A 26,118-nucleotide genomic window follows, 5' to 3' on the forward strand; every position below is an offset into this window, starting at 1 on the left:
GTTTTGTGTTTTTCAGAGGCATCCGGAGTGGTTGATCAGGAACTGGTGGGGACCGGATCGCGCATGTGACCGTAAGCGCGCGAAGGACCAACGTGCATCGGCACATGCGCGACCCGACGGAGACTGCTGGAAATTTTCCGATCTGCGGCGCTGGTGCAAGCCCGACACCTACTGTGGAGCACCCACAGGGACACATCTCCAAGAACCATCGTTACTACACAGGTAACTTCTCTTTCTTTTACAAATGAATTTTTATGACAAGATTAGAGGGAGACATCTGAATTGGAATTTTTTCATAAATTTGACACCTTTAACCTTGGCCTGACTGGAGATCTTAACTATTTTATACATTACACTGACAGTTTCCCCATCTTTGGTATTTGTAGGAATGAGACACATCCTGCTTAATTAGCTTCATTAACTAGTCCTACTAGTGACAGGTAACCTTTCCACACACACCCCATAAATCCTGGATCCTGTTTTTTCCTTTCCATTTTTCATCTGAGGAAGTCGGTTTTTCGCACAAAAGCTCATGAACTAATAAATGTGTTAGTCTCTAAGGGGCCACAGGACTCCTTGTTATACGTACTGACAGTTTCTTATAACTTTTTATTAATGCTTTCAGTACAGATTTACAGTACACCTGGAAAAATGTGTTTCAAAAATATCACTTTGCAGTCTAAATGGAGGACACCTGCAAGGAAACACTTAGCATAAGAATGGGACTACTTAGGAATGGTTGATTTGGAATCTTGAAAACTCACTGCCACAAAAGTAATTTTACTCAGGTACTAACTTCAGATGCTACAAAAAGAACAAGAAAACAGTTTCTCACAAAATCCTTTTGCAGACTGTCATGCATTCCTGGTCTTCCTATATATATTAAGTTATTTTCTTGTAGTAGGCACTGCATGCTGCTGTGGTGACGCTAAACTTATTGCGTCTTATTTCCCTCAAAATCTTACTTATAAAACACAAAAAAACAGCAAGTTTGACGGGTATGTCAAGGACTGCAATATCAACACCATCCCTCAATGCCAATCCCAACACATGTTCCACCATCGGCTCCAACCGTTCTACTCTCAATGGCAAAACATCACCACAGACAAATTGGTACTGGAGATTATAGCCACGGGATACACGATCCCCTTCCAATCACTACCTCCACCGAAACCGCCCACCCAGTCCTTCTTCAAGGACCCTTCCCACGAGACAAGATTAAAACAGGAGGTGGACCATCTCATGTTCATAGGGGCGGTGGAGAGAGTTCCGGAACAATTCCGAGGGAAAGGGTTCTACTCCCGGTACTTCCTAACAGAGAAGAAGACGGGGGGCTGGAGACCAATCCTGGACCTACGGGCCCTCAACCAGCATTTGCGCAAACAGTATTTCAGGATGATTAAAATTGCCTCCATACTTAAGGCATTGGACGATGGAGACTGGTTTGCAGCCCTCAACTTGCAGGACGCGTATTTTCATATAACTATTCACCCGGCACACAGACGCTTCCTCCGCTTCACAGTAGGCAGGGAGCACTTCCGATACAGAGTTCTTCCGTTCAGTCTCTCTTCAGCACCCAGTGTTCACCAAAACACTGGCAGAAGTATCAGCTTCCCTACACAGACGGGGTGTGTTCATTTTTCCATACCTGGACGACTGCCTACTGAAAGGGGCCTCAAAGGCAGAGGTCCTACGTATGATACACGTCACTACAAACACGTTTGCCTCATTGGGCCTAGTTATCAACCTCTCGAAATCAAAGACCGAGCCTACGCAGAATATAGAGTTCACAGGGGCACGCATAGACTCTACTACATCAAGAGTATACCTGCCCGAGGCCCGTTTCCACGCCATCAAATCCCTGCTACAAGTGATGACGTACAGCCCCACAGTGCCAATCCTAACATGTCTACAACTGTTGGGGCACATGGCGACCACCATGTTCGTGGTACAGAATGCCAGGCTGCACATGCGGGGCCCTCAGCATTGGCTGGCGAGCGTTTACAAACCAATAGTCCATACCATCCACAGGGCAGTATCGCCCACAGCGGAGGTGTGCAGGTCTCTGGCATGGTGGGCAGATCCCAAGAACTTACTAGTAGGGGTGCCCTTCCACCAGCCACATATCGCGATTTTTCTTATGACAGATGCATCCCACATGGGATGGGGAGCACACATCGGCGACAAAGTAACTCAGGGGCTATGGTCCCCCGTGGAAAAGACATTGCACATAAACATACTAGAACTCAGAGCAGTGTTCAACGCGTGCAGACGTTTTCGGAAATACCTGCACAGCAAAGTAGTCGGGATAAATACCGACAACACCACCACCACGTTTTATATCAACCGGCAAGGAGGGGCCAGATGCCGTGCGCTATGTGCGGAGGCAGTCCGGTTCTGGAACTGGTGCATTGCCAACAATATAACGCTGAAAGCCTCATACCTACCCGGTGTCCACAAAGTGAAGGCGGACCAGCTAAGCAGGCGATTTGCGCTCATGCACGAGTGGCAGATCCACGCCAATCTGCTCCAACAAGTTTTTCACAAATGGGGGGTTCCCCAAATTGATCTGTTTGCCACTTACAACAACAAACAATGCCCTCAGTACTGCTCCAGAGCGGGCACAGGACAGGGATCCTTGGGGGACGCCTTCACGGTGCCATGGAAGGGCCTCTACTTTATGCGTTCCCTCCCACGTCACTCATTCACAAGGTTCTAGAGAAAGCCAAAAGAGAGAGAGCACGCATAATACTGATAGTCTCAACGTGGGACCAACAGCAATGGTTTCCTCTACTTCTGCGCATGTCATGCCGCCCGCCACTCCCCCTACCAGTAGTGCCGGACCTTCTCACGCAGGCTCAGGGGTCCACAGTGCACCCACACCCTCAAAGACTCCGCCTACAGGCGTGGCTAATCCATGGCTCAGCGCCTTAGAGAGCACATGTTCAGAGGGAGTGAAACACGTCTTGGAGTCCAGTCGAAGGACTTCCACCAGAAGAACTTACACGCAAAAGTGGAAACGATTCATCTCCTGGTGCTCTTCCAAGCAGTTGGCCCCTCAGGGCGTCCCTATAACTGCAATTCTAGACTACCTGCTGGAGCTAAAACAAGACAGACTCTTTCCTATCTTCTTTAAAGGTCCATCTTGCAGCTATATCAGTGTTGCAACATAAAGAGGAAGGACCAACTATATTCGCCCATCCTATGGTCACACGGTTCTTAAAGGGGCTGGTAAACCTGTACCCCCCTCAGAAACCACTATCGCCGTCATGGAATTTGGACTTGGTCCTCCACATGCTGTCGGCACCACCCTTTGAACCATTGGCCATGGTACCCCTCCGGCTACTTACCCTGAAAACAACTTTCCTTCTCGCCATCACATCAGCCTGCAGGGTGAGCGAACTCGCAGCAATAATGGCAATGCCACCCTGCACAGTATTCTCAAAAGAAGCAGTGATCTTACGATTACACCCAGCTTTCCTTCCAAAGGTTTCCTCAGAGTTCCACATTAACGAACCAATAGTATTACCCTCATCTTATCCTAAGCCTCACAACTCCAGCAAAGAGACGCAGCTGCACCTATTAGACATAAGGAGGGCGTTGGCCTTTTACATACACAAAACTAAGCCCTTTCGGAAAATGGACAGACTCCTGGTGTGTCTCGCACCCAGGTCGAAAGGGGAAGGCCTATCCTCACAAAGAATTTCAAATCACATCGTATCCTGCATAAGACTGTGCTATGAGCTCAGTAAGACCCCTCTGCTAGTTCCGCCCAGGGCTCACTCCACCAGAGCAATGGCAACGTCGACGGCCTTCTTCAAAGGCATCGCGTTAAAAGACATCTGCAGAGCGGCGACTTGGTCATATTATGACACCTTTGCCAAGCATTATGCCATGCACCAGGTGTTCGATGAGGATACACGCCTATCAACAGCAGTCCTATCAAGGGCAAGCTGCACATAAGCGGACACCCACCTCCTTAATTGGGGTCACTGCTGGGTAGTCACCTATTGTGGAGCACCCACGGGGACCACTCAAACAAGAAAGAAAAGTTAGTCACCTGTGTAGTAACGATGGTTCTTCAAGATGTGTCCCCGTGGGTGCTCCACTACCCGCCCATCCTCCCTGCTTCGGAGCTCTGTTTTCGTGTTTTTCAGAAGCATCCGGGGTGGTTGGTCAAGGAACTGGTGGGGACCGGATTGCGCATGTGACCGAAGGGGCGCGAAGGGCCGCCACGCATTGGCGCATGCGCGACCCGACGGAGACTGCTAAAGATTTCCGATCTGCGGCGCCGGGGCGAGCCTGACACCTACTGTGGAGCACCCATGGGGACACATCTCGAAGAACCATCGTTACTACACAGGTGAGTAACTTCTCTTTGTTTTCCATAAGTACAGTATAGTGAAAGTAAATACAAATAAATACAGCAAATACAGTAATGAGTTTACAGTGTACAATACTACTGTTGTTGGTAAATAAAGTAGTCTGCATACATTTGTTTCTTAATATCTAATATTATTTTTGTTTAGTGTTATGCATTGCTAGGTATACCTCTCTATTATCCAGAATATTTGAATATCTGGCAATCTCCTGATCCTGGGACTTCTGGATATGGAAGAGTTTACATCAAATTAATAGAACAGATAGAAAAGTGGAATTCTTGTTCCATGGGAAATTTGGAAATTTCAGAAATATTTTCAAATTGGAATGAAATCTAAAAAATTTGTTTTGAAAAGTAAGTAATACTTTTTGTCCTTTCTGAAACTTGTGTAAGTCTCCTGCTGTTACCCAAGACTCCCAGCACATTTGCAGGGACACCTTACCTAATTCTCATTGGCTTTTCAACAATTGTCACACTCCAGTGGAACTATTTTACCCTATTAAATATCTTTCATTAGCAAACCATCTATCCAGCTCTTGCCATCAAGTTATTGCAGGCTAGATGGTGACTAGAGGGGAGCACTCCCAAACTTTTTGGAAGCTTCTAGCAAACTGAGAATAGGTGTGAAAATTCTGGCACAGTTCTTAAAGAGCTCCTAATCAACTCTTCTAGTTCAAGGTATTTACTACTTTATTTTAATAGTACTTGATAAGAGTGGGTAGCTCAGATAGAGCAAACAGGGAAACGGAGGTGAGAGTAATACCTCCTATTTGTGTAAGCAGGTTCATTATAAACAGCACCATTATAAATATTCGGTTTTGTACTGAATAATTTTGTCCGTAAAGCTTTAAAAAAAAAAAATCTCACAGGTTTAACAAGGAACAGAACTTTGTGAGCCTGGTTCCCTCGTCTGTGCTCCCTGGTTTGCACTGGCAGCTGCTGTAAGGTTAAGCTGCAGGGTTGTCTTGCTTGTGGTGTTGAGATTGCAGTTGTGCCGAGGGTCCCTTACCTCCCGGCCGCTCGGGGTGCCCGCTGGCGAAGGAAGCAAGGAGGGAAGGGTCTTGCCCTCTGCACAGAACCCAGAGGGGGCCTACTCTGGCTGGAGGATGGGCCCTCCGCCCTGGCCTCGTGCTCTGCCCGCCAGCTCTTAGCCCGGGGGGCGAGGCAGCCCTACGGCGCAGGGGCGGGTTCCTCCGGCACTGCAGGGGGGTGCCCGCCCCCGTTCGGCGTCCCTGCACGGCGTGCGCCTCCCGCCCCGGGGAGCGCTGCGGGGGCAGGGCTGGCGCGAGCTGCCCCGCGCCCCCAGCCCCGCGCCTCCCCTGCCTCCCTGCTTCGAGGGCGGCGCCGCCGGCCGGCCGGCTCAGGCCACGCCTGTCGCGCGCGCAGGTACCTCCGCCTTCCGCGCTCGGCTCTGTGCTCCCAGACGGGCGGCGCCTGCAGCCCGCGGCAGCCGAGGAGAGGGGAGCAGGAGAGAGGCTGGGGCAGCCCGAGGTCAGAGCCGCGGGGTACCGGGAGCGGGCGGGGCGCGTCGGGGCAGCCCGGGCCGCGGACTAGGGGCTTGTCGCTGCGGGAGGCGCGCGGCAGTGGGAGCGGGGTGGGTCGTTGGCTGCGCTGCTTCGGGATGGCTGGGCGCTGCCGGTGAGGCCAGGGGCGCTTGGCCGTCAGTCCCGGGCGGAGTCACAGCCGAAGGGAGTGGGAGGTTGCTTGAGTCTCCCGAAGAGTTCAAAGGAATCGCAGTTCTCAGGCTACGCCGCAGCCAGCTGTCACACAGGTTACTGTCGGGAGAGCGCTTCCCGCCCAACTTCTGTCGGCAGATCCTGGCCATGCCCGAAAGCGGCTCTGCTCCGTTGCCAGAGGCTACGTCTACATGGGCAGCCTGTGTCGGCAGAGAGCCCTCGGCAGATTACGTGTACACGGAAAAGCAGCTCTAAAGAGCAAGCCACTCTGTTGAGAGAGAGCAGCCCGACTGCCCTGCCCTCTCTCGACAGAACAGCTACCGGGCGCTCTGCGAACAGGGCTGCCCATGAACCAGAAACCCACTCTGTTGACACAACTGGCTACTGACTGACAAAACGCTGTCGACAGAGCCGTATTGCTGACCGGGGAAGTCAAACTCTGCTGTCTGAATAGCTGAGTTTTGTCTACAAATTCTCAACACAGCGCTTTCACTGTGTAGACGTTCAGCGAGTTTTGTCGACAGAGGCTGCCTGTGTAAACCTAGCCAGTCTCTCGGCAGACCGGCCAACTGGAAGCACAGCAGACTGGGCTGCCCAGTGACCAGGAAGCCCTGTCTCTCAACCAAGAAAAGGCATTGTGTCTCACTGGGGAGCGGCAGAAGGCTGTCTACAAAAGTGCTGAGTTCTGCTCTGGTCTCTGGAGCAACCAGGAGGCTCTGGCCTTGGCCCCTGGAACAGCCGGGCAGCTGCACCCTAGCCCATCTTCCCTCCTGGCCAGGCAGCTGCCTGGCCTCATCTTTCCCAGCTTGCATGGAGTGCTGATCAGCCAGGCAGCCACTTTCAATCCCCAGTTTTCCCGTCTGGCCAGAGCATGAATGGGACCACCCAGGTCTTCTGGGGACAGTAATAACCTGCTGCCCATGCAGGCATGGCTCTTACGTCTGAAAGATGAAGATGGCTTGTGCAGGTGCACCATTTCAGAGTGGGGAAAGGGGCAGGGGAAGGAGGGGCAGACAGCTTTAATTATGATTTGAGGGAACGCTTGGCCATTTGAAAACTAGGTTTTTAACAGATCATTTAGCAATTAGCTAACAGGAGCCCTCTACCTAATTCCCATATAAAATAAAGTAAATGTGAGACCCACTCATCTGTAATACTAAAATTTTCTGACATCTTGTGACAAGCCATTTACACCAGCGTTTCTCAACCAGTTTGGAGGTACACTGAGGTCTTCCAGAGGGTACCTCAACTCATCTAGATATTTGCCTAGTTTTACAACAGGCTACATAAAAAAATACCAAGGCTATATCTACATGGCGCTCTGCCCAGCACCGCTGCTGGCAGAGCTATGCATACTCCTGAAGCTCATTACCATAGCCATGCGAGAGTTCGGTGCCAGCAGAAGGGGGTGCTGGCACTGCAGAGGCTGTGTGGGCGTGTCTCTGCTGACTAAATCCCCTTCTGTTGCCAGTCCCTTTATGTCTCAAACGTCTGCTGGCGCCAAACTCTCGCATGGCTATGGTAATGAGCTTTGGGAGTATGCAAATGAAAGGCTATTTGCAATCCCAAGAAGCTCACTTTGCATAGCTCTGCCAGCAGCGGCGCTGGGCAAAGCACCATGTAGACCCAGGCCTGGAGTAAAGTCGGTGTAGTCTAAAAGTTCATTCGGACAATGACTTGTTTCTACTGCTTCATATGCCTTATGCTGAAATATAAGTTAAATATTTCTATTCCAATTCATTTATTTGATAATTAGAATGTAGAATTCCAGCAAGTTTTCAGTAGCGGTCTTCTATGGTATTTTTGCATGTTTTTGTAAGTAGTTTTTAAGTAAGGTGTGACTTGGTGGTATGCAAAACGAAGCTGACTCCTGGAAAGTGTACAGTAATCTGGAAAGGCTGAAATGACTTGTTTCAAGACCTCCGATATACTTTAGGATCAAGTTCTCAACCAGTTGTACACACACCCTTAGGGATATGCGAGAGAAGTCTGCGGGTATTTATAATTCTTCTTTGAAAAGGGGGTATTTATGAAAAAAAGTTGAGAAATACTGATTTAAAGGACCCTGGGTTAGGTTTAAAAGTGTAATGTCTTTTCTTACTTTGTTGATAACTCAGGACTCCTGGGTTCTATCTCAGCTCTGGGAGTGGGGTGCAGTCTTGTGTGTTATGGGGAATAGGGAGAGATACATCTGGGTTCTACATAAAACATCAGATTGGCCAGACTTAAGACCTGTCGTCCATCTCAGCATCGCATCTTACAACAGTTGCCAATACCAGGTTTTACAGAGTGAATGAAGAGAACATCACCACTGCTTAATCCCTCTCACAAACTGAAAAGACACAGTCTTCTAAATCTCTCCTCATATGGAAGATGTTCCATACCCCAAATCATTTGCATTACCCTTCTCTGTATCTTTTCTATATCCAGGATATCTTTTTTGAGATGAGGTGACCAGTATTAAATGTGGGGTATATCATGGAGATATATGAGAGAGAGAGAGGGGCAATATATATTTTCTGTCTTGTTATCAGTCCTTAACCCAATGATTCCTAATATTCTATTACCTTTTTTAATTTCCACTGCGCATTGAGCAGATGTTTTCAGAGAACTATTCACAATGTCTCCCAGATCTCTTCACTGACAGATAACAGCTAATTTAGACCTGATCATTTTGTATGTATAGTGCTGATTATATTTTCCAACATGCATTAATTGACATTTATCAACAGTGAGTTTCATCTGCCATTGTGTTGCCCATTCACCCCATGAGGTCCTTTGTGAAGTCAATTTGTGGTCAGCTTTGAATTAAACTATTTTGAATAATTGTTATCTGCAAATTGTTTTGTTTAACCCTTTTCTTAGCCATTTATTATTTACACCACTATTTACCTTTCTCCATTCTATTTATTACCTACCCTTTGTTTCCTATACTGGAGTGCCTGGTAGTGCTTACCTAACGATTTCTAATGTAATGACAAACATTTTGTTATCTTATTCACCCTGCCTCTGGTTATAAACAAACTCCCTGCCCCAAAGACAGAAGCTGTGAGCAGCCCAGAACTCATAACATATCACCCTCACTTTGTGATCGCTATACTTGTCTACACCCTTCTAGTTTCCATCCTGCACATGTGACTAGATCCATTGTTTACAGTCAAGCTCTTAGGTACAATTGCATTTGCTCTGATCCAAGTGACATTGACCAAAAACTACAAGAACTTTCCCAAATATTCATAAACCTGAATTACCCACCAGGGGAAGTAAAAAAAAAAAAAAAAAAAAAAAGAAATCGACAGGGTCAGACGAATACCCAGAGACTAGCTACTCCAAGATCGGCCCAAAAAAACCAAGAACAGAACACCACTGGTCATCACCTACAGCCCCCAACTCAAACCACTGCAACGAATTATTAAAGACCTACAACCTATCCTTAATCAGGGTGCAATACTCCAGAAGGCCCTGGGTGACATGCCTCTTCTCTCCTACAGACAACCTCCCAACCTCATGAGGATCCTCACTAACACCCACAGTCTATACCCCAGGAACACCAGTCCTGGAACCTTTCCCTGCAACAAAGCCCACTGACAACTTTGTCCACGTATCTTCTCTGGAAATACCATCACTGGACCTAACCAGGTTACTCACAGAATCACGGGCACTTTCTCGTGCTCCTCTGCTAACATCATATATGCTATCATGTGCCAACAATGCCCAGATGCTTTGTATATTGGACAGACTTCTAACTCCCTTAGACAAAGGGTCAATGGGCACAAAACAGACATCAAAACACTCCAGATCCACAAACAAGTTAGTCAACATTTTAATGGAATGGGGCATTCTGTGAATGACCTAAAGGTATGTGTATTACTGAAAAAGAATTATCGCACCGTTCTGGAAAGGGAAACAGCACAGCTGGCTTTTATATTCAAATTCAGCACATTAACACATGGTTTAAATCGTGATGGGAACTTTCTGAGTCATTATAGGGGCTCGTCTGCATACTTGGCTCAGTCTAATTCTTGACCTTTCCCCCCACCCCTCCACTCTCTGATTTGCTCACCTTGATGATCTTTTTCTGGTTTGTCCTCCTTGCTTACTGTTTTTGGTTCTCTGTGCCTTAAATATTGAGTCTGTTCTGGTCTGGGTATGGTCTGAAGAAGTGGGTCTGTCCCACGAAAGCTCACCTAATAAACTATTTTCTAGTCTTTAAAGTGCTACTTGACTGCTTTTTGTTTTGATAGTGAATAGACTAGCACGGCTTTCTCTCTGTTACTATTCAATCTGTGTTGTAGTTAAGAGCTCTGGAATCTGGGGCTGGGGTGTGAGCTGGAAGCCTACCTCAGGCATGAAATCTGAGGGGCACTAAGACTTGTCTTTCCGGCCTAAACGATGCCTGTGGCTTATGGATTTGAGAAAGGAGTGAAATGAAATCAATAAAACTTATGAAGGAGCCGGGTAGGTAAAAATTGGTGATTATATTTTATTTTTACTTATTTTAGGTTTTTTTGTTTACTTCAGATTTTTATTTTTAAAAAATAATCAGTAAAATACTTTTTTTTTTTTTTTCATTTAAGCTCTTTCTTCTTCAAAGCTCTGGGCTTTCAGTTTCTGTTCCTCAGAATATTAAAAAGTAAAATGTGTAAAGAAAGACACAAGCAGGGTAGGGTTGGTTTTGTTCTGTGCTTATGTGGTGGTGGACCCTTGGCTAAGCAGGGCACGGGAGTAACTGTCTTAAAGACAGAGAGACGATATATAGGAAGAGATGATGGCAGTATAAAAAGGAACAGTGAAGTGGACTAGAAAGAAAAAGGGAAGACATTATTCAGCACACACAGAACTTCCTGTATCCCCCGCATACTTTGCCACATGACTGTCAAAAACTGTCACTGTTAATGAGTAAAAGGAAAACATGTCTAATATAAGATGATGATGTGGTATTTAGTTGCCAGAGTGAAACATCATAAGGAAAACTGCTTACTTAGAGAAAATGATGTGGATGAAGATGTGGATATGGCTGAGTGGATCAGCCGGTTAGTAACTGAGATAATTCGTTTGGCACTGCATCATTCGTCAAGACTCTCTGTACCAGCAGTTCTCAAAGCATGGTCCATTGACCACCATCTGGCAGATGGGCCACAGGCATAGGACTTACCCATACCACACAGCAGGGAGCTCGCCCTTTCTCTCCAGCCCTACACCTCCACCATATGCTACAGCTGCATATCTATGTTTTTACACTTCAGTAGACCAATATGAATAGTTTAGTATTTAAGGTATTCAGAGGTAAGCAAATATATTTTGTCGTCATGGGTGGTTGGCTGGGGGTATGCATTGAGCAGGGTGGGCCATAAGCCAAAAAGTTTGAGAACCACTGCTTTGTGCTTCTTTTAGTAGAAATGTGATTCATGACAAATTCCCAAGCTATTTGTTGTGTTGGATATTGCTAGAAACAAAAAAAAAAAAAAAAGTTTAGCTTAGCTAGTTCTTACGGGTTGCTTAATTAGTTAACTAAGTTTGGAATGTATCACTCAAGTATACAATATGGAAAGGTGAATTAAGAGAAGTCTCAAGTTGCCAGTTGCCACTTTCATTTTCTTATTTTATATTATGCAATGCATTCCCTTTGTTTTGGGAAAATCATGGCCACAGACCATAATGGTGATACTATAAGTCTATTCCCTATTTTACTTCAGCATAAGTAAGCTGAGTTCAATGGGGCATATTCCAAAATTAAGTGCATTTTAAATACAATAAGTCTTAGCTTTTTTTGGTAACATGACTTAATTCAGTGACCTTTATTTTTTTTGTGTGGTATAAATCAATCCAACCTCAGAAGAGGTAAGGAGAAGAATAGAAAATCAGAAAAATAAAGACTGAAAGGAAGGCAAGATTTGCAGAAGATGATGATGGTATAGGAAGAAACCATTTAAAATGGATAAACTAGAAAGCAAATATACAGGCATTGTTGTAGGAAAAGCTACCAAAAGTCATACAAACAAGGGAAAGGCGGAGTGCTCAGGAAGAGGCAAAAGGAAAAGCACAAGAAATATGTGGGTTTGGCAGAAATCAATTTCTGATACTATCAGAGTTCTAAATCATATTTATTTTTGAGCACTTGTTATTTGTGTTGATCTAAAATTTTCACGGTTGTGAAAAAATATGGGAGGGGAAATTGGAGAATAATTATTAACAGTAGAGACTGAGATTCAAAGATAGAGAGTTTTATAACTAAACCCAAATGTATCAACATCCTCTGTCAAGGGATGGTCCCTCTAATATTTTCCTTCCATGTGCAGAATAAATTTTGTTATGTGCACCAGTGCATGTGCTGATGTGCATCCCCAATAGAAACACATGCTGGCAGCTGTGGGTGCTCTACTAATCAGCTGGGCAGCACCTGAATCTCTCTTGTGCAGATAACCAGGTACTCAGCTTAAAGGGGAAACTGGTCTCAAGCTATACCAAGTAAATATCCTTACTCAAACCCTGATAAGTTCTCAAGCAGCATTTTTCTTGCTTTATCTATAGGTACATTTTGATTATTGATGATGGAAATGTTTTTTTAGCACTGTGTGTGTATAGTGAAATTAGTGTTTGCTGACATTTACCAATAAAAACCCTATTCTAGTCGCTATTTCCTTCTTACAGTCTCGATCATACGTTAGTTGCTCCCCAGATATGTGAACTTCTCTACATTTTCTAGTTCAATACCATTGACAACTGATCTTCCTTCCTATTTCCTTGCCTCCAAATATCATTGTTTTTGTTTTGTCAATGGTCATAATCAGTCTGTACTGCTTCCCTTCTTTAACACCTGCACCGTTTTTGCTAACTTTTCCTCATCTTCCTCAGTGATAACTATATCGTCCGCGAACCTCAGGTTGTTAATTATTTTCCCGTGCACAGATATCCCTTCTATCTCTTCCTTGATCTTGTCCATCACTCTCTCCAGATGTGAAATGAAGATACGTGGCAATATTGGATCTCCTTGTCTCGTACCTCTACTTGTTTTAAACCAACTTCCCATATGTTCTCACTGCTGACTCCTGCATAATCCTATCTCTGTTTATCATCCAATAGAATTTAGTATGTTGACACCTTAGATGACCTATCTCCAAGAGAAATTCTTATAATAGGAGGACATGTGGGGCACCTTGATAGAGGGGAGAAGGAAAGGGCATGGGGCCGGGAGGCAGGAAGGATTATAACTCCCCCCCTTTTATTGTTATTATTCAGAAGAGGGAAACAGAGGGCACCAGGAGTTTGTGGAGTCCACAATGAGCTGCTAGTAGGGGGCTTATGGACTTGCCAATTCCTTGTGCAAGGTAGGTGGGAGGCAGCTCCACCCTCCCAGAAGGGGTGGGACATTATAAGGAGCGGGTGGAACAGGGGATCTGTCCTCATCACACCCCACACAGCTCTGAAAGCTGCATGAAGTGTGCTACACAACATCCAGTGGCAATTTAAAGGGCCCAGGGCTCCGGCTGCCACCTCTTGCTCCTGTGGTAGTTGTCTGGGAGCCCCAGGCCCTTTTGAATTGATGGGCCACAGGGCAATGGCCTTTCCCAGCCTGTCAGCAGGCCTGGCTCCTAGCATAAGGGAAAAAAGGGGGGCTCTGGAAGAGGATGAGGGAAGAATGGGGGACAGAATATCTGGCCTGGGAGGAGCATTGGGGAATACCTGAAATAGGGAAGTGAGGGTGATGGATGGAGCTTTGGGTTTGTTCAGTAAGCTCAGCCTGCAGAAAAGACACATTTAGACCCTCCAATTTGTGTCTCTCTCTATAAATGTATGTTCTCCTCCCAGGGGACAGAATGATGGCATCTCATCAGTTTGCCGTGTGCAGGGGGGGAACTGGAGGCTGGGGGAGGACCAGGGCAGTGGGGAGATCCCAGGAAGGGCAGAGCTGACTGTATGATTTCCCAGTCACCCAGGAAGGCTAAGGCAGCCCATGCGACTCCCTCGTCTTCCTGGGGCCACCCTCCACTGCCTTGGCCCATCTTTTTTTTTTTGTTTTGTTTTCCAAAAACACTATAATAGAAGTTCACCTTAAATGTATGCTCCCACTCCCCCCGCCAAAAAAGAAAGGCCATCGTAAGAGAACCAAAAAATGTCATCATGTCTTAACAACTAAGTAGAAGAAGTAGTGAGAAACAAAAAGGCATTGTTGCAAAAGTCGAAGTTAAATCCTAGTGAAGAAGATAGAAAGGAGAATAACCTCTGTCAAATGAAGTGTGAAAATATAATTAGGAAGGTCAAATACAATTTGAAGAGCAGGTAGCCGAAAAAGTCAAAATAATAGCAACATTTTTAAGCGTATCACAAGCTGGAAGACTGCTAAACAAACTCCTTCCCAAAGCCTTAAGCAGAGGGGGTGGGGGCGGGGGTGGAGTTTGAATGGGAAGAGGGCGTGGGCTCTGGGCATTCTAGGCATCACCAAAATGTCTACAAATCTGCCACCCCTGTGGGTGAGTTGACATTCTAATTTGGAGAAGCTTTCCTGAGAAACTGGCAACTGAAAGGAAGTTAGAATGTGCAGGCTGAATCTTGAATGGATGTGAATTTGAGCAGGACTCTGTTTGGGAGCATGGGAGGAGCATCAGCATATGTTGTTCTAGTCTTTTTGTAAAGAGGAAGTATCATTACTGTGACCTTGAGATATTGAAATGCGTTTGAGAATGGACATGTAAGGCTCTCAGGAGAATGTAGTGGGGGGATGGGCAAGCAACGTGAACTAGGTGTACCTGTAAACTTATGGGAAGATCAGTGCACTTGTAGCTGACCTTCCTGGGTTTGATTTAGTGTGCCTAGAGTGGATGCACTAAATCAAACTGTTGTGTTACTACTGTCAACCACGGTACCCCAAAAGTCACTAGAGTAAGGGAAGTCGATTAGACAGTTTGTCCCATTGACCTTTCACTTGTAGACAGTGACAAAAATTTATTTTTGGTAAGTTGACTCCAGCAGCACAATTCCCATAGGTGTATTTACGTATCTAAAATCAGTTTTTCTCTCCTAGTGTAAACCAGGCCTAAGAGTGGAGATTTCAACCTCATTAGAAAAGATCAACTTGGGAAGAAAAGCAAGGGAAACAAACTTTGAAAAACTTTGGCTAACATCATAAGGTAAATAAATACCCTACATACAGTTGCCACCATAAGGTAAAAATTTCCATTTAAATTGTAGTGGGGAGTATCCTAGAGAAAAGGATCCTAACAGAGGAGAGCATTAATAATACATTTTATGTTTTTAATTAAGTACAAACAATGTTTTGAATTCCCTAAAAGTTTCGGACCCATGAACAATAATTAGATTTGGAATTACAGGACTGTGACAACATGCACACCTGTGATCATTATGTAACTGAAAATGGAAGGCAAGGTTGAAGAGTAATCCTTTATATTACTTTTCAGCAGCTAGTCATGCAATCTGTTGTTTCAATGCACAACATTTTTGTTTCCATGGACCATGAATAAAGTGTGTACAGCTGCCACTGTTTGTTTTGCAGAGAGTGCATGCTATTTAAACTATTTAGCATGGCAAGAAGATATTTTTTAATTCACTCTTTTGCCAGTATATTCACTAAATTGAAAAGGGAAGGAAGCAGTCTTTTCAAAGTCACTGTGGTCTGCATTAAAACTGAGCTGCTAATAAAACAGTAGTGTGTCTGCTCATTTGATAGGGTTCCTTTAGCTACAAAAGTGTCCTTTTTAATTTAAAGCAACTTCACATAGGACTGCTTGCAGAATGTTGGTTGGTTTATTTTTTCTGTAGGATGTTCCTGACCAAAGTGATGGACCAATTAAGTATTCAGTGGTTGTTTGAAAATGTGGATAGAGACGTAGAGTGTTACCAAGCCTGCTGTGAAAATGAGTTATCTAGTTGGTCGAAAGATCTTGCTTCATCAGGGTTATATTTGTATTATTATTATTGTAACTGTATTCCTTTCCAGAGTAATGATTTTAATCTTTTAAAAATATTGTCCTATATAAATGATATCTTGTGAGTTGGAAGTGTTTCCAGGTTGTCTGAACCCATCTAAAAGTGAACAATTAATAAAATTTTATGATGTTGAATTTTTTGCTTAACTGTTTCTGTTTTAAAGCAGGTGTACCAGACGCTACATATCATACATAGGCAAAATACCAATGGATTGCAGTGCAGCTATTGGTATGCAAGTTGATTTTTATCAAGTACATGGTTTTTTGTAATTGTTTGCTTCTCCCCTCCAGATGGAAAACTGGGTTTACTGTCTCTTTGTCTTTTGTGCGGTATTTTCTGCAAGAGTCCTTGGCTTTCCAGATGGAAAAGTCATCCCATCTTGTGATTCAATGTTACCTGGTCATCATGCCCCTTCTCAAACTACCTCAGCACCTTACAAGATCTCTGTATCCAGCACTTCATTTGACCCAGGAGACAAGATCATAGGTAAATTAAAACTCTGTATAATTTGGCAAGGCTGGATATGATTTAAATATAAAATTTTTAAAGGAAGAACAAAGAGGCCCTTTGTTGAAGCTCACTGATTGTGACCATTTCAGTTACAATGCAGAGTTCAGACAATACCACTGTAGTTTAGTGTCTTGTGTGTCTTGTCCTGTGTCATCCCGTCATGTCCGTCCCCCACCTCCCTCCATGCAATCTAGTGTTCCATCTTTCAGCAACAGGGGTCTGTCTTCCCGCCTTCCTCCCACAATCTATTGTTCACACTCTCAGCAACAAGGGACAGACAGCCCTATTCATGGGGGAGCAACCTCCTACCAGCCCCTAGTTCCCCTCTCAAAAGCCATGTGTCCTATTTTGTTGCTTATGGTTTAGGTTTGTTTAAAACATGCCTCTAAAGGTCTTTAGGTGTAGTTACATAACTAAAGTAAAAACACATTGCCCACTCACCAGCTTTATATATAGTTCTTTTGGATTGGTGAATCACAAAATTACAAACCTTCCACTGTCAGGAAATCTGCTATTCTGTGAAACTGATAATGCAGAACAGAGGAGCCCAGTCATCAGTCTGTCATTCTTATTTCCTTCATTACTGAGGTTCTCATGTTCAGAATGCAGTACAGGTTTGCACAAACAATACACAATTCTGATAGAATCAAACCATCTGTCTGTCTGGTACGAGGTGGTGGAAGCAAGCCATGCTTGTTCTTAGAATAGGTTATCCTGAGTGATACAAAGCTGAATGATGCTGTAAGTGGTTATTGCTTTCACTGGCTGATGTTGTATACAGAGTTCCAACCATGTCTGCCCCAGTATATTAAAGAGACCAGGTGGGTAAGGTAAGGTCTTTGACTGGACCAACTTCAGTTGGTGAGAGAGATGAGCTTTTGAGTTTGCACATAGCTCTTCAGGTCATTCTTCATTATTAGACCATGACATAAAGGGGTGACTGGTGCCTGCTGGGGAAGGGGTGCAGGGAGGGCCACCCAGAAGGGCAGGGAGGAGGGAAGTGTGGTTCCCCCCATTTAGCCATTACAATTGTGGTGAGGGCATAGGGTGGCAGTGCACCTCCTGAGTGTTACCACAAGTTACCTACGATGACATGAAAGCGAGTGACAGTAGCAAATATTTCAATGACTGCTTTAAGTAACTTCCACATCTTTTTCCTTCAGTGACTCTACAAGGAATTGACAATTCCAGTTTTGCAGGATTTTTACTGCAGGCCCGAACAGTTACAGGAGATAGCATTGTTGGTACTTTCCAAATCACAGATCAAAACACTCAGGGTCTTTTGTGTAATCAAGTTAAGGTATGTAGTCACATTTTAAAGTAGTTTGTTGATCTCATAATGTATTTTGCTTGCACTATGTGAAAAACATGATAAATATTTCTTTTTTTTTTTGGCATTACATGTTATACTAAATGGGATTTGGAGGCAGCGTCATGCTTTCTAAAAAGTGTTTAAATCTGCAAATTATTTTAAAAATAAAAAATGTGTGCTAGATGTATGTATTTCTGTGATGTAGACTAACATCTGTGAGAGTACTAACAAATACGGGTGGTTGGAAAAGATAAGTTTTTGTGGGAAATACTTTTTAATTGCTTTGAAAATATTTCAGAATTTTAAAACAGAACTTTCAGTTTTTAAAAGGCAGAAAAGTTTTTGGGTTTGAGTGCTCCTGCACCTTGCTTTCTTGTATCTCCCTCTCCCTTTCTTGTTTCCCCTACAGGAGGAAAATTAGGGAATGGGCAAGATAACAAGCCAGCAAAAAAACTGAGGGAGGGAAAATGAACATGCAATCAAAATAAAACAATTATTTGGTTTAAAACAAAATTATTTTCACTCTTTTTTCAAAACTTCGTTTTGGAATATGGCTTTGGTAAACCTTGTGTCGTCATTGGGTGAAAGTGATCAAGAAATCATAGAGTTCACAATTCTAATGAAGGGTAGAAGGGAAAACAGCAAAATAGAGATAATGGATTTGAGGAGGGTAGATTTTGGTAAACTCAGAGAGCTGGTAGGTAACGTCCCATGGGAAGCAAAACTGAGGGGGGAGAAAAGTTGGCATTTTTTCAAAGGGACATTATTAAGGGCCCAAAAGCAAGCTATCCCGCTGCGTAGGAAAGATAGAAAATATGGCAAAAGACCACCTTGGCTTAACCAGGAGATCTTGCATGAGCTCAAAATAAAAAAGGAATCATATAAAAAATGGAAACAAGGACAAATTACAAAGGATGAATATAGGCGAACAACACAAGAATGCAGGAACAAGATTAGAAAGGCTAAGGCACAAAATGAGCTCAAACTAGCTACAGGCATAGAGGGAAACAAGAAGGCTTTTTATAAATACATTAGAAACAAGAGGAGGACCAGGGACAGGGTAGGGCCATTGCTCAGTGGGGAGGCAGAAACAGTAACAGGGAACTTGGAAATGGCAGAGATGCTTAATGACTTCTTTGTTTCGGTCTTCACTGAGAAGTGTGATGGAGGAATGCCTAACATAGTGAATGCTAGTTGGAAAGGGGTAGGGTTAGAAGTTGAAATTAAAAAAAAAACAAGTTAAAAATCATTTAGGAAAATTAGATGTCTGCAAGTCACCAGGGCCTGATGAAATGCATCCTAGAATATTCAAGGAGCTGATAGAGGAGGTATCTGAGCCTTTATCTATCATCTTTGGAAAATCATGGGAGACAGGAGAAATTCCAGAAAACTGGAAAAGGGCAAATATAGTGCCCATCTATAAAAAGGGGAATAAGAACAATGCAAGTAACTACAGACCGGTCAGTTTAACTTCTGTGCCAGGAAAGATAATGGAGCAGGTAAAGAAGGAAATCATCTGCAAGTACTTGGAAGGTGGTAGGGTGATAGGGAACAGCCAGCATGGATTTGTAAAGAACATATCATGTCAAACCAATCTGATAGCTTTCTTTGATAGGATAACAAGCCTTGTGGATAGGGGAGAAGTGGTAGATGTGGTATACCTGGACTTTAGTAAGGCATTTGATATGGTCTCACATGATATACTTATCAAAAAAACTAGGCAAATACAACTTAGATGAGGCTACTATAATGTGGGTGCATAACTGGCTGGATAACTGTACTTAGAGAGTAGTTGTTAATGGTTCTCAATCCTGCTGGAAAAGTATAACAAGTGGGGTTCCACAGGGGTCTGTTTTAGGACCAGTTCTGTTCAATATCTTCATCAACGATTTATATATTGGCATAGAAAGTACACTTATTATGTTTGCAGATGATACCAAGCTGGGAGGGGTTGCAACTGTATTGGAGAATAGGGTCATAATTCAAAATGATCTGGACAAATTGGAGAAATGGTAAAAGGTGAATAATAAGGACAAATGCATAGTGCTCCACTTGGGACAGAACAATCAGTTTCATGCATACAGAATGGAGAGAGACTGTCTAGGAATGACTACAGCAGAAAGGGATTTAGGGATTATAGTGGACCACAAGCTAAATATGAGTCAACAGTGTGACGCTGTTGCAAAAAAAGCAAACGTGATTCTGGGATGTATTAACAGGTGAGTTGTGAACAAGACACAAGAAGTCATTCTTCCGCTCTACTCTGCACTGGTTAGGCCTCCACTGGAGTATTGTGTCTAGTTCTGAGCACCGCAGTTTAAGAAAGATGTGGAGAAATTAGAGAGGGTCCAGAAAAGAGCGACAAGAATGATTAAAGGTCTAGAGAATGTGACATATGAAGAAAGGCTGAAAGAATTGGGCTTGTTTAGTTTGGAAAAGAGAAGATTGAGGGGCGACATGATAGCAGTTTTCAGGTATCTAAAATGAGGGAGGTATCATAGGAGAAGGAAAAAAACTTTTTTTTTTTTTTTTTGGCCTCTGAGGATAGAATAAGAGGCAATGGATTTAAACTTCAGCAAGGGAAGTTTAGGTTGGACTTTAGGTAAAAGTTCCTAACTGTCAGGGTGGTCAAACAGTGGAATAAATTGTCAACGGAGGTTGTGGAATCTCCATTGCTGGAGATATTTAAGAACAGGTTGGATGGATGTCTATCAGGGTTGGTTTAGACGGTACTTGGTCCTGCCATTAGGGCAGGGGGCTGGACTTGATGGCCTCTCACAAGGTCCCTTCCAGTCCTAGTATTCTATGATAGTTGAAAATATTTCGCCATGGAGTTTTCTGGAATAATTACACCATGTGTAGACAATACCTGAGAACACCATCTTGACCACCTAGATTTCTTGGTCGGTGATTTGTGCATTTGATGTACCTACTTTGTTCTAACAGCCAGGTTTGCAAATCATCTGGGCTCAGAAAGCTAAGGGGAGTAGCAAACTAAATAAGCTCAAATCCCTCAACGTGTCCTCTTAGATCATGTGCTGCACCCTCCTACGAATTTTTGTTGCCCTCCACTGAACCTGCTCCAATGCATCCACATCCTTTTTGTTCTGAGGGGCCCAGAACTGGACTCCAGATGTTGCCTCACCAGTGCTGAATAGAAGGGAATAATAACTTCTCTAGTTCTGCTGGAAACACTTCTTCTAATGTGCCCCAATATACCATTAGCCTTCTTGGCTACAAGGGCATGCTGTTGGCTCATATCCAGCCTCTCATCCACCATAGCCCCAGCTCCTTTTCTGCTGCACTGCTACTTAGCCAGTCAGTCCCTAGCCTGTAACAGTGCTTGAGCATCTCCTGTCCCAAGTGCAGGACTTTGCATTTGTTGAAGCTCATCAGATTTCTTTTGGCCCAATCCTCTAATTTATCTAGGTCACTCTGGACCGTATCCCTACCCTTCAACATACCTACCTGTCTCCCTAGTTTAGTGTCATCTGCAAATTTGCTGAGGGTGCAATCCATCCCCTCATCCAGGTTATTAATAAAGATGTTGAACAATACTGGCCCTAGAACCAGTCCTTGGGGCACTCAACTTGTAACTAACTGCCAACCAGACATTGAGCCATTGATCACTACCCATTGGGCTTTGCCATCTAGCCAGCCTTCTAATCCATTTTACAGTCCATGTGTCCAATCCATACTTCCTTAACTTATGGTCAAGAATGTTGTGGGAGACTGTATCTAAAGCTTTGCTAAAGTCAAGGTATATCAGCATGAAAGGTTAAAAGTCAAGATCACTGCTTCAGTGAGAAGAGGACTCATGATTTCAGAGGGGAGAGTGTATTACTTTCTTTCACTGAGCATTTGCCTTTGTTTTTAAATGCAGAGTTCTTCAGTGAGTCACACAAATTCCAGCAGCAAGCAAACTGTAACAGCAATTTGGGTAGCACCTTCTGGCACAGGAAATGTACAATTTAGGTACATTTTTAATTCCTACTACACTAATATTTCATAAAGAAATTAATTTGCAGAAGTAGTAAAAATTTCTGTTTAGATTTTGTAGAGAAATTATCCTTAGTAGTTTTGAGACTTGTCCATCTGTTTAGTGCTTTTTGGCCTTTCCTCTTCATTTCTAATACCTTTTACATATGTTGGCAGGGTATGGTTTCAGTTTTTAAGTTTTGTCTTGTCATAAGTAGTTAATGAACAATGTTTTCTCAAACAATGGACATCCTTAAAATTAAATCCCACTTTCAACTCTAAAGGTAAAGTCAGACATCTTGCTGGCATAATAAATCCAGGCATCCTAGAAATGTTACTAGTGCTTAATCAGGACATTTTCCAAATTAGTGCTTCAAAATGATGTGTGTGGTGTTAATTGGTTTTATGCCCAGAGCAACTGTTGTTCAAGATTTCAGTGTTTTCTGGACTGATGTCAGAAGTCAAACTCTTGTGTCTTCCAGTTCACCTACTGACTCAGTAAGTTGTTTCATTTTGTTATGATTGTGAATAAATTGTTTGATAAATATGCATAACAATGAGTCAAATGAATTAATTTGGGGGCACTTTTTCCAGGAAGCATTTGGTCAGTGGGTTTACTAGAACTAAACTCCTGCTAAGATTATGTATTCTAGTCAAATAAACTAAATTTATTTGATGTTTAATTTGCTTTTAGACCATTTTAAATACAGTTTGTGGCTAGTAATGGTAATTGTACATAATGATAAATATAACTATTATAGCAGCCACCTTTGGGGCAAAATCTGTAATTTTCGAGTTTTAATTTGAGAGGCCATGAAGGAGAATTGCAAATCTATTGTAGGTCAGAATTGATGTGATTTGATAGAGCAACTTAGGGAAAGGTTGTATAGCCTCTATCTGAACCAAACCTACCTCAAACCAATGCAGTTTGTTTCCGTGTACAGAAACCCTCCATTCTGCACTCATGGCATTCCCTCAGATTTCTGTTGCTGTCCCTGTATACCTGCCAAGGGGTACTCCATTTCATCACTCCATTAATGCCAGTGTAATCAGTTGAGTATAGAACTAGATTAGCTGGCTTGTCTGTCCCTCACCAAGCTCAGTACTCAGAAGGCAGCCAAACATACAGGACCTTGTGTAACCATACAGTCACACTATCTGAATTGTAAAACTTAAAATGGTATGTCACCATCGTTTTTGTTGTGTGGCATGCCTGGGGTCATTATGCAAGTGTGTGCATGTATTGGGGGGCGGAGTGCATTTAGCAACTGATATGCAGACCAAGCAACTGTTCAGGCCTGTTGGCGGCGGCAGCAGCAGCAAGATTAGCTTTAGCACGTGCAGAGATACACCCTCAGTCAGCAGTATACCACATGGTGGCGGGTTGGGTGGGGAGAGGGTGAGTTTGAATGCAGCACAGTTGCAGAGATATGATGGAGACACTGGATGTGCTGTCCTAGAAGATTGGCTAAGGCCCCTCACTCTTTCCACTGAGGTGGTGGTGGAAATCAGTGAATTGAATCTCACAGAGACAGTGCATGATTGCGGTTTCCAACATGTTTCTTGCCTTCCTTTCTGCCTCAGTGGGGTTTGGATGGGAATTTGAAAGTAATGACCAGTCAAGTCACTGTTCTGAAGAACCAGGAAGACCTGCTGCCGCAACACAAAAGTTGTGTGCCTCAACTTTACACAGCCACAGGGCTGATTCTTTTAGCTAAGCCAGCAGATGAAGCAGCAGGTGGTGACTAGGTGGAACTCCATCTTTTCCCTGCTGGAAAGTCGGTCTGTGCAGAGAGAAAAGCCATGCTAAAGGTGAAGAGTCATTACAGTCTGGGAGCGACAGTTTTGGTAAAACAGTGCTCAAAGTGCCCTGGCTCTATTTGTGTTTTTGCTTTTTTACTTTTGACTGGTAACAGAGAGGAAGCCGTGCTAGTCTATACACTATCAAAACAAAAAGCAGCCAAGTAGCCCTTTAAAGACTAGCAAAATATTTTGTTAGGTGAGCTTTCATCTGTCCCACGAAAGCTCACCTAATAAACTATTTTGCTAGTCTTTAAAGGGCTACTTGACTGCTTTTTTTTTTTTCACTTTTGACTGAGAGAGTGACTCCTGGGGACCTCCCCGGTTTCAGCACAGACAAGATGTGCAAGTGGTGTATATCCCTGGGTCCACACAAGCATAGACTAGCACCAGCCTCCACTTACCACCCTTTTTCTGGCTGCTCAATCAGCCTGCTATGGTGTGGTTACAAAGCTGGTCAAAGGAAGTGATATGGGAATCAGCCAAGAAAGTCCCTTACTCTGGCTGTCGGAGAGAGAACTGACACATCCAGACCAGCTTCCAACAAGCATATCAGCACTGGAGTTTCCCTCTTGGGAGTCCTGCTGTTTGTTCTTCTGGGAAATTGCTGTCTCCAAGTCATCAGTGAGAAGCAGCACTATTTCAGGGCAAATGTCTTGACCCTTAATTGAAAGCACCATGGCTTCTTTCATCTCAGATCACAGGGAAGCTGAGGCAACTTTTAGAAATTACTTAAGAAGCGTTGTGACTGCAGTCATTGCTTGTGGCTCTCCAAGACATGAGCTGTAGTGACCTCCCCACCAGGAGATGGTGCTAACTCAGACACTCTTCCTCGCTGGCAGTTGAAGATGGAGGTGTGACCAGCATTGCATCAGCCCAACTCTGAGGCAGGCGTTTGGAGCATCTCTCTGGTGCAGCAGGGAGTAGAGTCTTTGGAATGAATGGAGCCTGGTTTCCCCAGGAGCACACCCTGATGGGTAGACCCTGTAGCCATGGCTGAAGAGGAGGAGATCACTGCTGAGTGCCTTGCCTCTTACTGCTATGTAGACCTAGCCCCTTCCTTTGTGACATACCATGAGCTGAGAGACTTATCTCAGCATCCACCTTGGAACTCACGGATGGGCACAGGACAACAACACAGACCCCAGTGTCAATGCCCTCACATGGCCATCATTTTACATATTGCACCCTCAGAGAGAGAGAGAGAGAGAGAGGGACCAGCATGCCAGTACATACAGGAATGACAGCCAGCCAGTATCAAGTGCCTCGGGAAGTGTGCTTGTACAGCATGTGCTCTAGCTCTCTGATCTTCTCCTCCTTTGTTATATGGTTTATGGAAATGATGTCAAGGTGACTAAAGACTGCCTGAAAATAAGTCTTGTTGAGGCAAATGGAATTCAGTAGGCAGCTCTCATAGGCGCAGGCGCATAGTTTCAAAGCAAGTGCGTCAGGCTTTAAAAGCCAGCCTGGAAAGCTTGTCCAATAGACATGCTCATGCTGATCCTGAATAAGGAAGTGGCAGGAAAAAAGAAGGGGATGGAAAAGATGAAAATGTTCCAGACAGCTGTAGGGAGGTTGCAATCCAAAGCCAACATCTCCCCAGCGTTATAACAACAAATGATATGAGACACACAGTTACACCTGTTCTAGGCATATGGTGGTATTTAATCTTTTTTAAAGTGGCAACAGTTCTTTATTTAGATCCACCTGTTTTCTTTCTACTAACAGCTGTAGAGTAGAAAATGAGGTACTGGTTTGGTAAATAGGAGACTGTAGCCTCATTTAGAATTAAACTGGTTAATAAATATTGGTACATTAACTAAGCATCTAATGTTTTCCCGTGGTGTTATATATTGCAGACCTCTGAACATGGAGCCTGTGGCACCGAGAAGTTCTGTTTCAGCAATCCCACTGGGTGTAATCTGGATGATCCAAACTGTTATTTTATGTCTTCTGAGGCACTAAATGGTGATGCTTTTAAATTTGAAATGAGCGGCGTTTCTGATGGATATATAGCCATTGGGTTTTCTGATGATAAAGAAATGGTAAGATACTGTCACTGAAGTCACTATTAGAACAAGAACAAAGTTCTGTTTTGCAAACTGCAGAATCTTGACAGTGAACTATTTAGTGATCACAGTGTTTAGCAAACTTAGTAAGAATGTTGACTATTCATAGATTTCTAGTCCAGAATGGACCAGTTCGGTCATCTTTTCTGAGCTCGTTTATAGCACAGGCCATAGATCTTCCTTAAATTAAATTTGAGAGCATGTCATTTAGAAGAACATTTTATCTTGATTTAAAAGATATCAATGGTGATAACTGGTAAATTATTCCAATGCTAAATTAATATAAAATGGATACTTTATTTCTAGTCTCAATTTTTCTAGCTTCAACTTCTAGCCATCGGATTGTGTCAGACTGAAAGAGCTATACTTACTTACAGAGGTTATACCATTTACCCTTTTAAATAATGGCACAACACCAACTTTCTTAGTGTCTTCCAGAAGTGATTT

At 43.7% G+C, this 26,118-nt stretch overlaps 1 protein-coding gene across 1 annotated transcript in view; it reads left to right on the plus strand.

Annotated features, from left to right (window-relative positions):
• The first annotated feature begins 14,834 nt into the window (after positions 1-14,834).
• Positions 14,835-26,118, plus strand: part of LOC142017785 (putative ferric-chelate reductase 1) — a 46,885-nt gene continuing 35,601 nt past the window's right edge. Inside the window, exons 1-6 of the mRNA XM_075003028.1 lie at positions 14,835-15,185; positions 16,293-16,488; positions 17,676-17,812; positions 21,708-21,799; positions 22,216-22,300; positions 25,462-25,647. Coding sequence (XP_074859129.1) covers positions 16,293-16,488; positions 17,676-17,812; positions 21,708-21,799; positions 22,216-22,300; positions 25,462-25,647 — 696 coding nt within the window. The 5' untranslated portion in view covers positions 14,835-15,185. The remainder of the gene's footprint in view (positions 15,186-16,292; positions 16,489-17,675; positions 17,813-21,707; positions 21,800-22,215; positions 22,301-25,461; positions 25,648-26,118) is intronic.

The sequence above is a fragment of the Carettochelys insculpta genome, chromosome 9, assembly GCF_033958435.1.
Source record: "Carettochelys insculpta isolate YL-2023 chromosome 9, ASM3395843v1, whole genome shotgun sequence".
In the NCBI taxonomy this organism is placed as follows: domain Eukaryota; kingdom Metazoa; phylum Chordata; order Testudines; family Carettochelyidae; genus Carettochelys; species Carettochelys insculpta.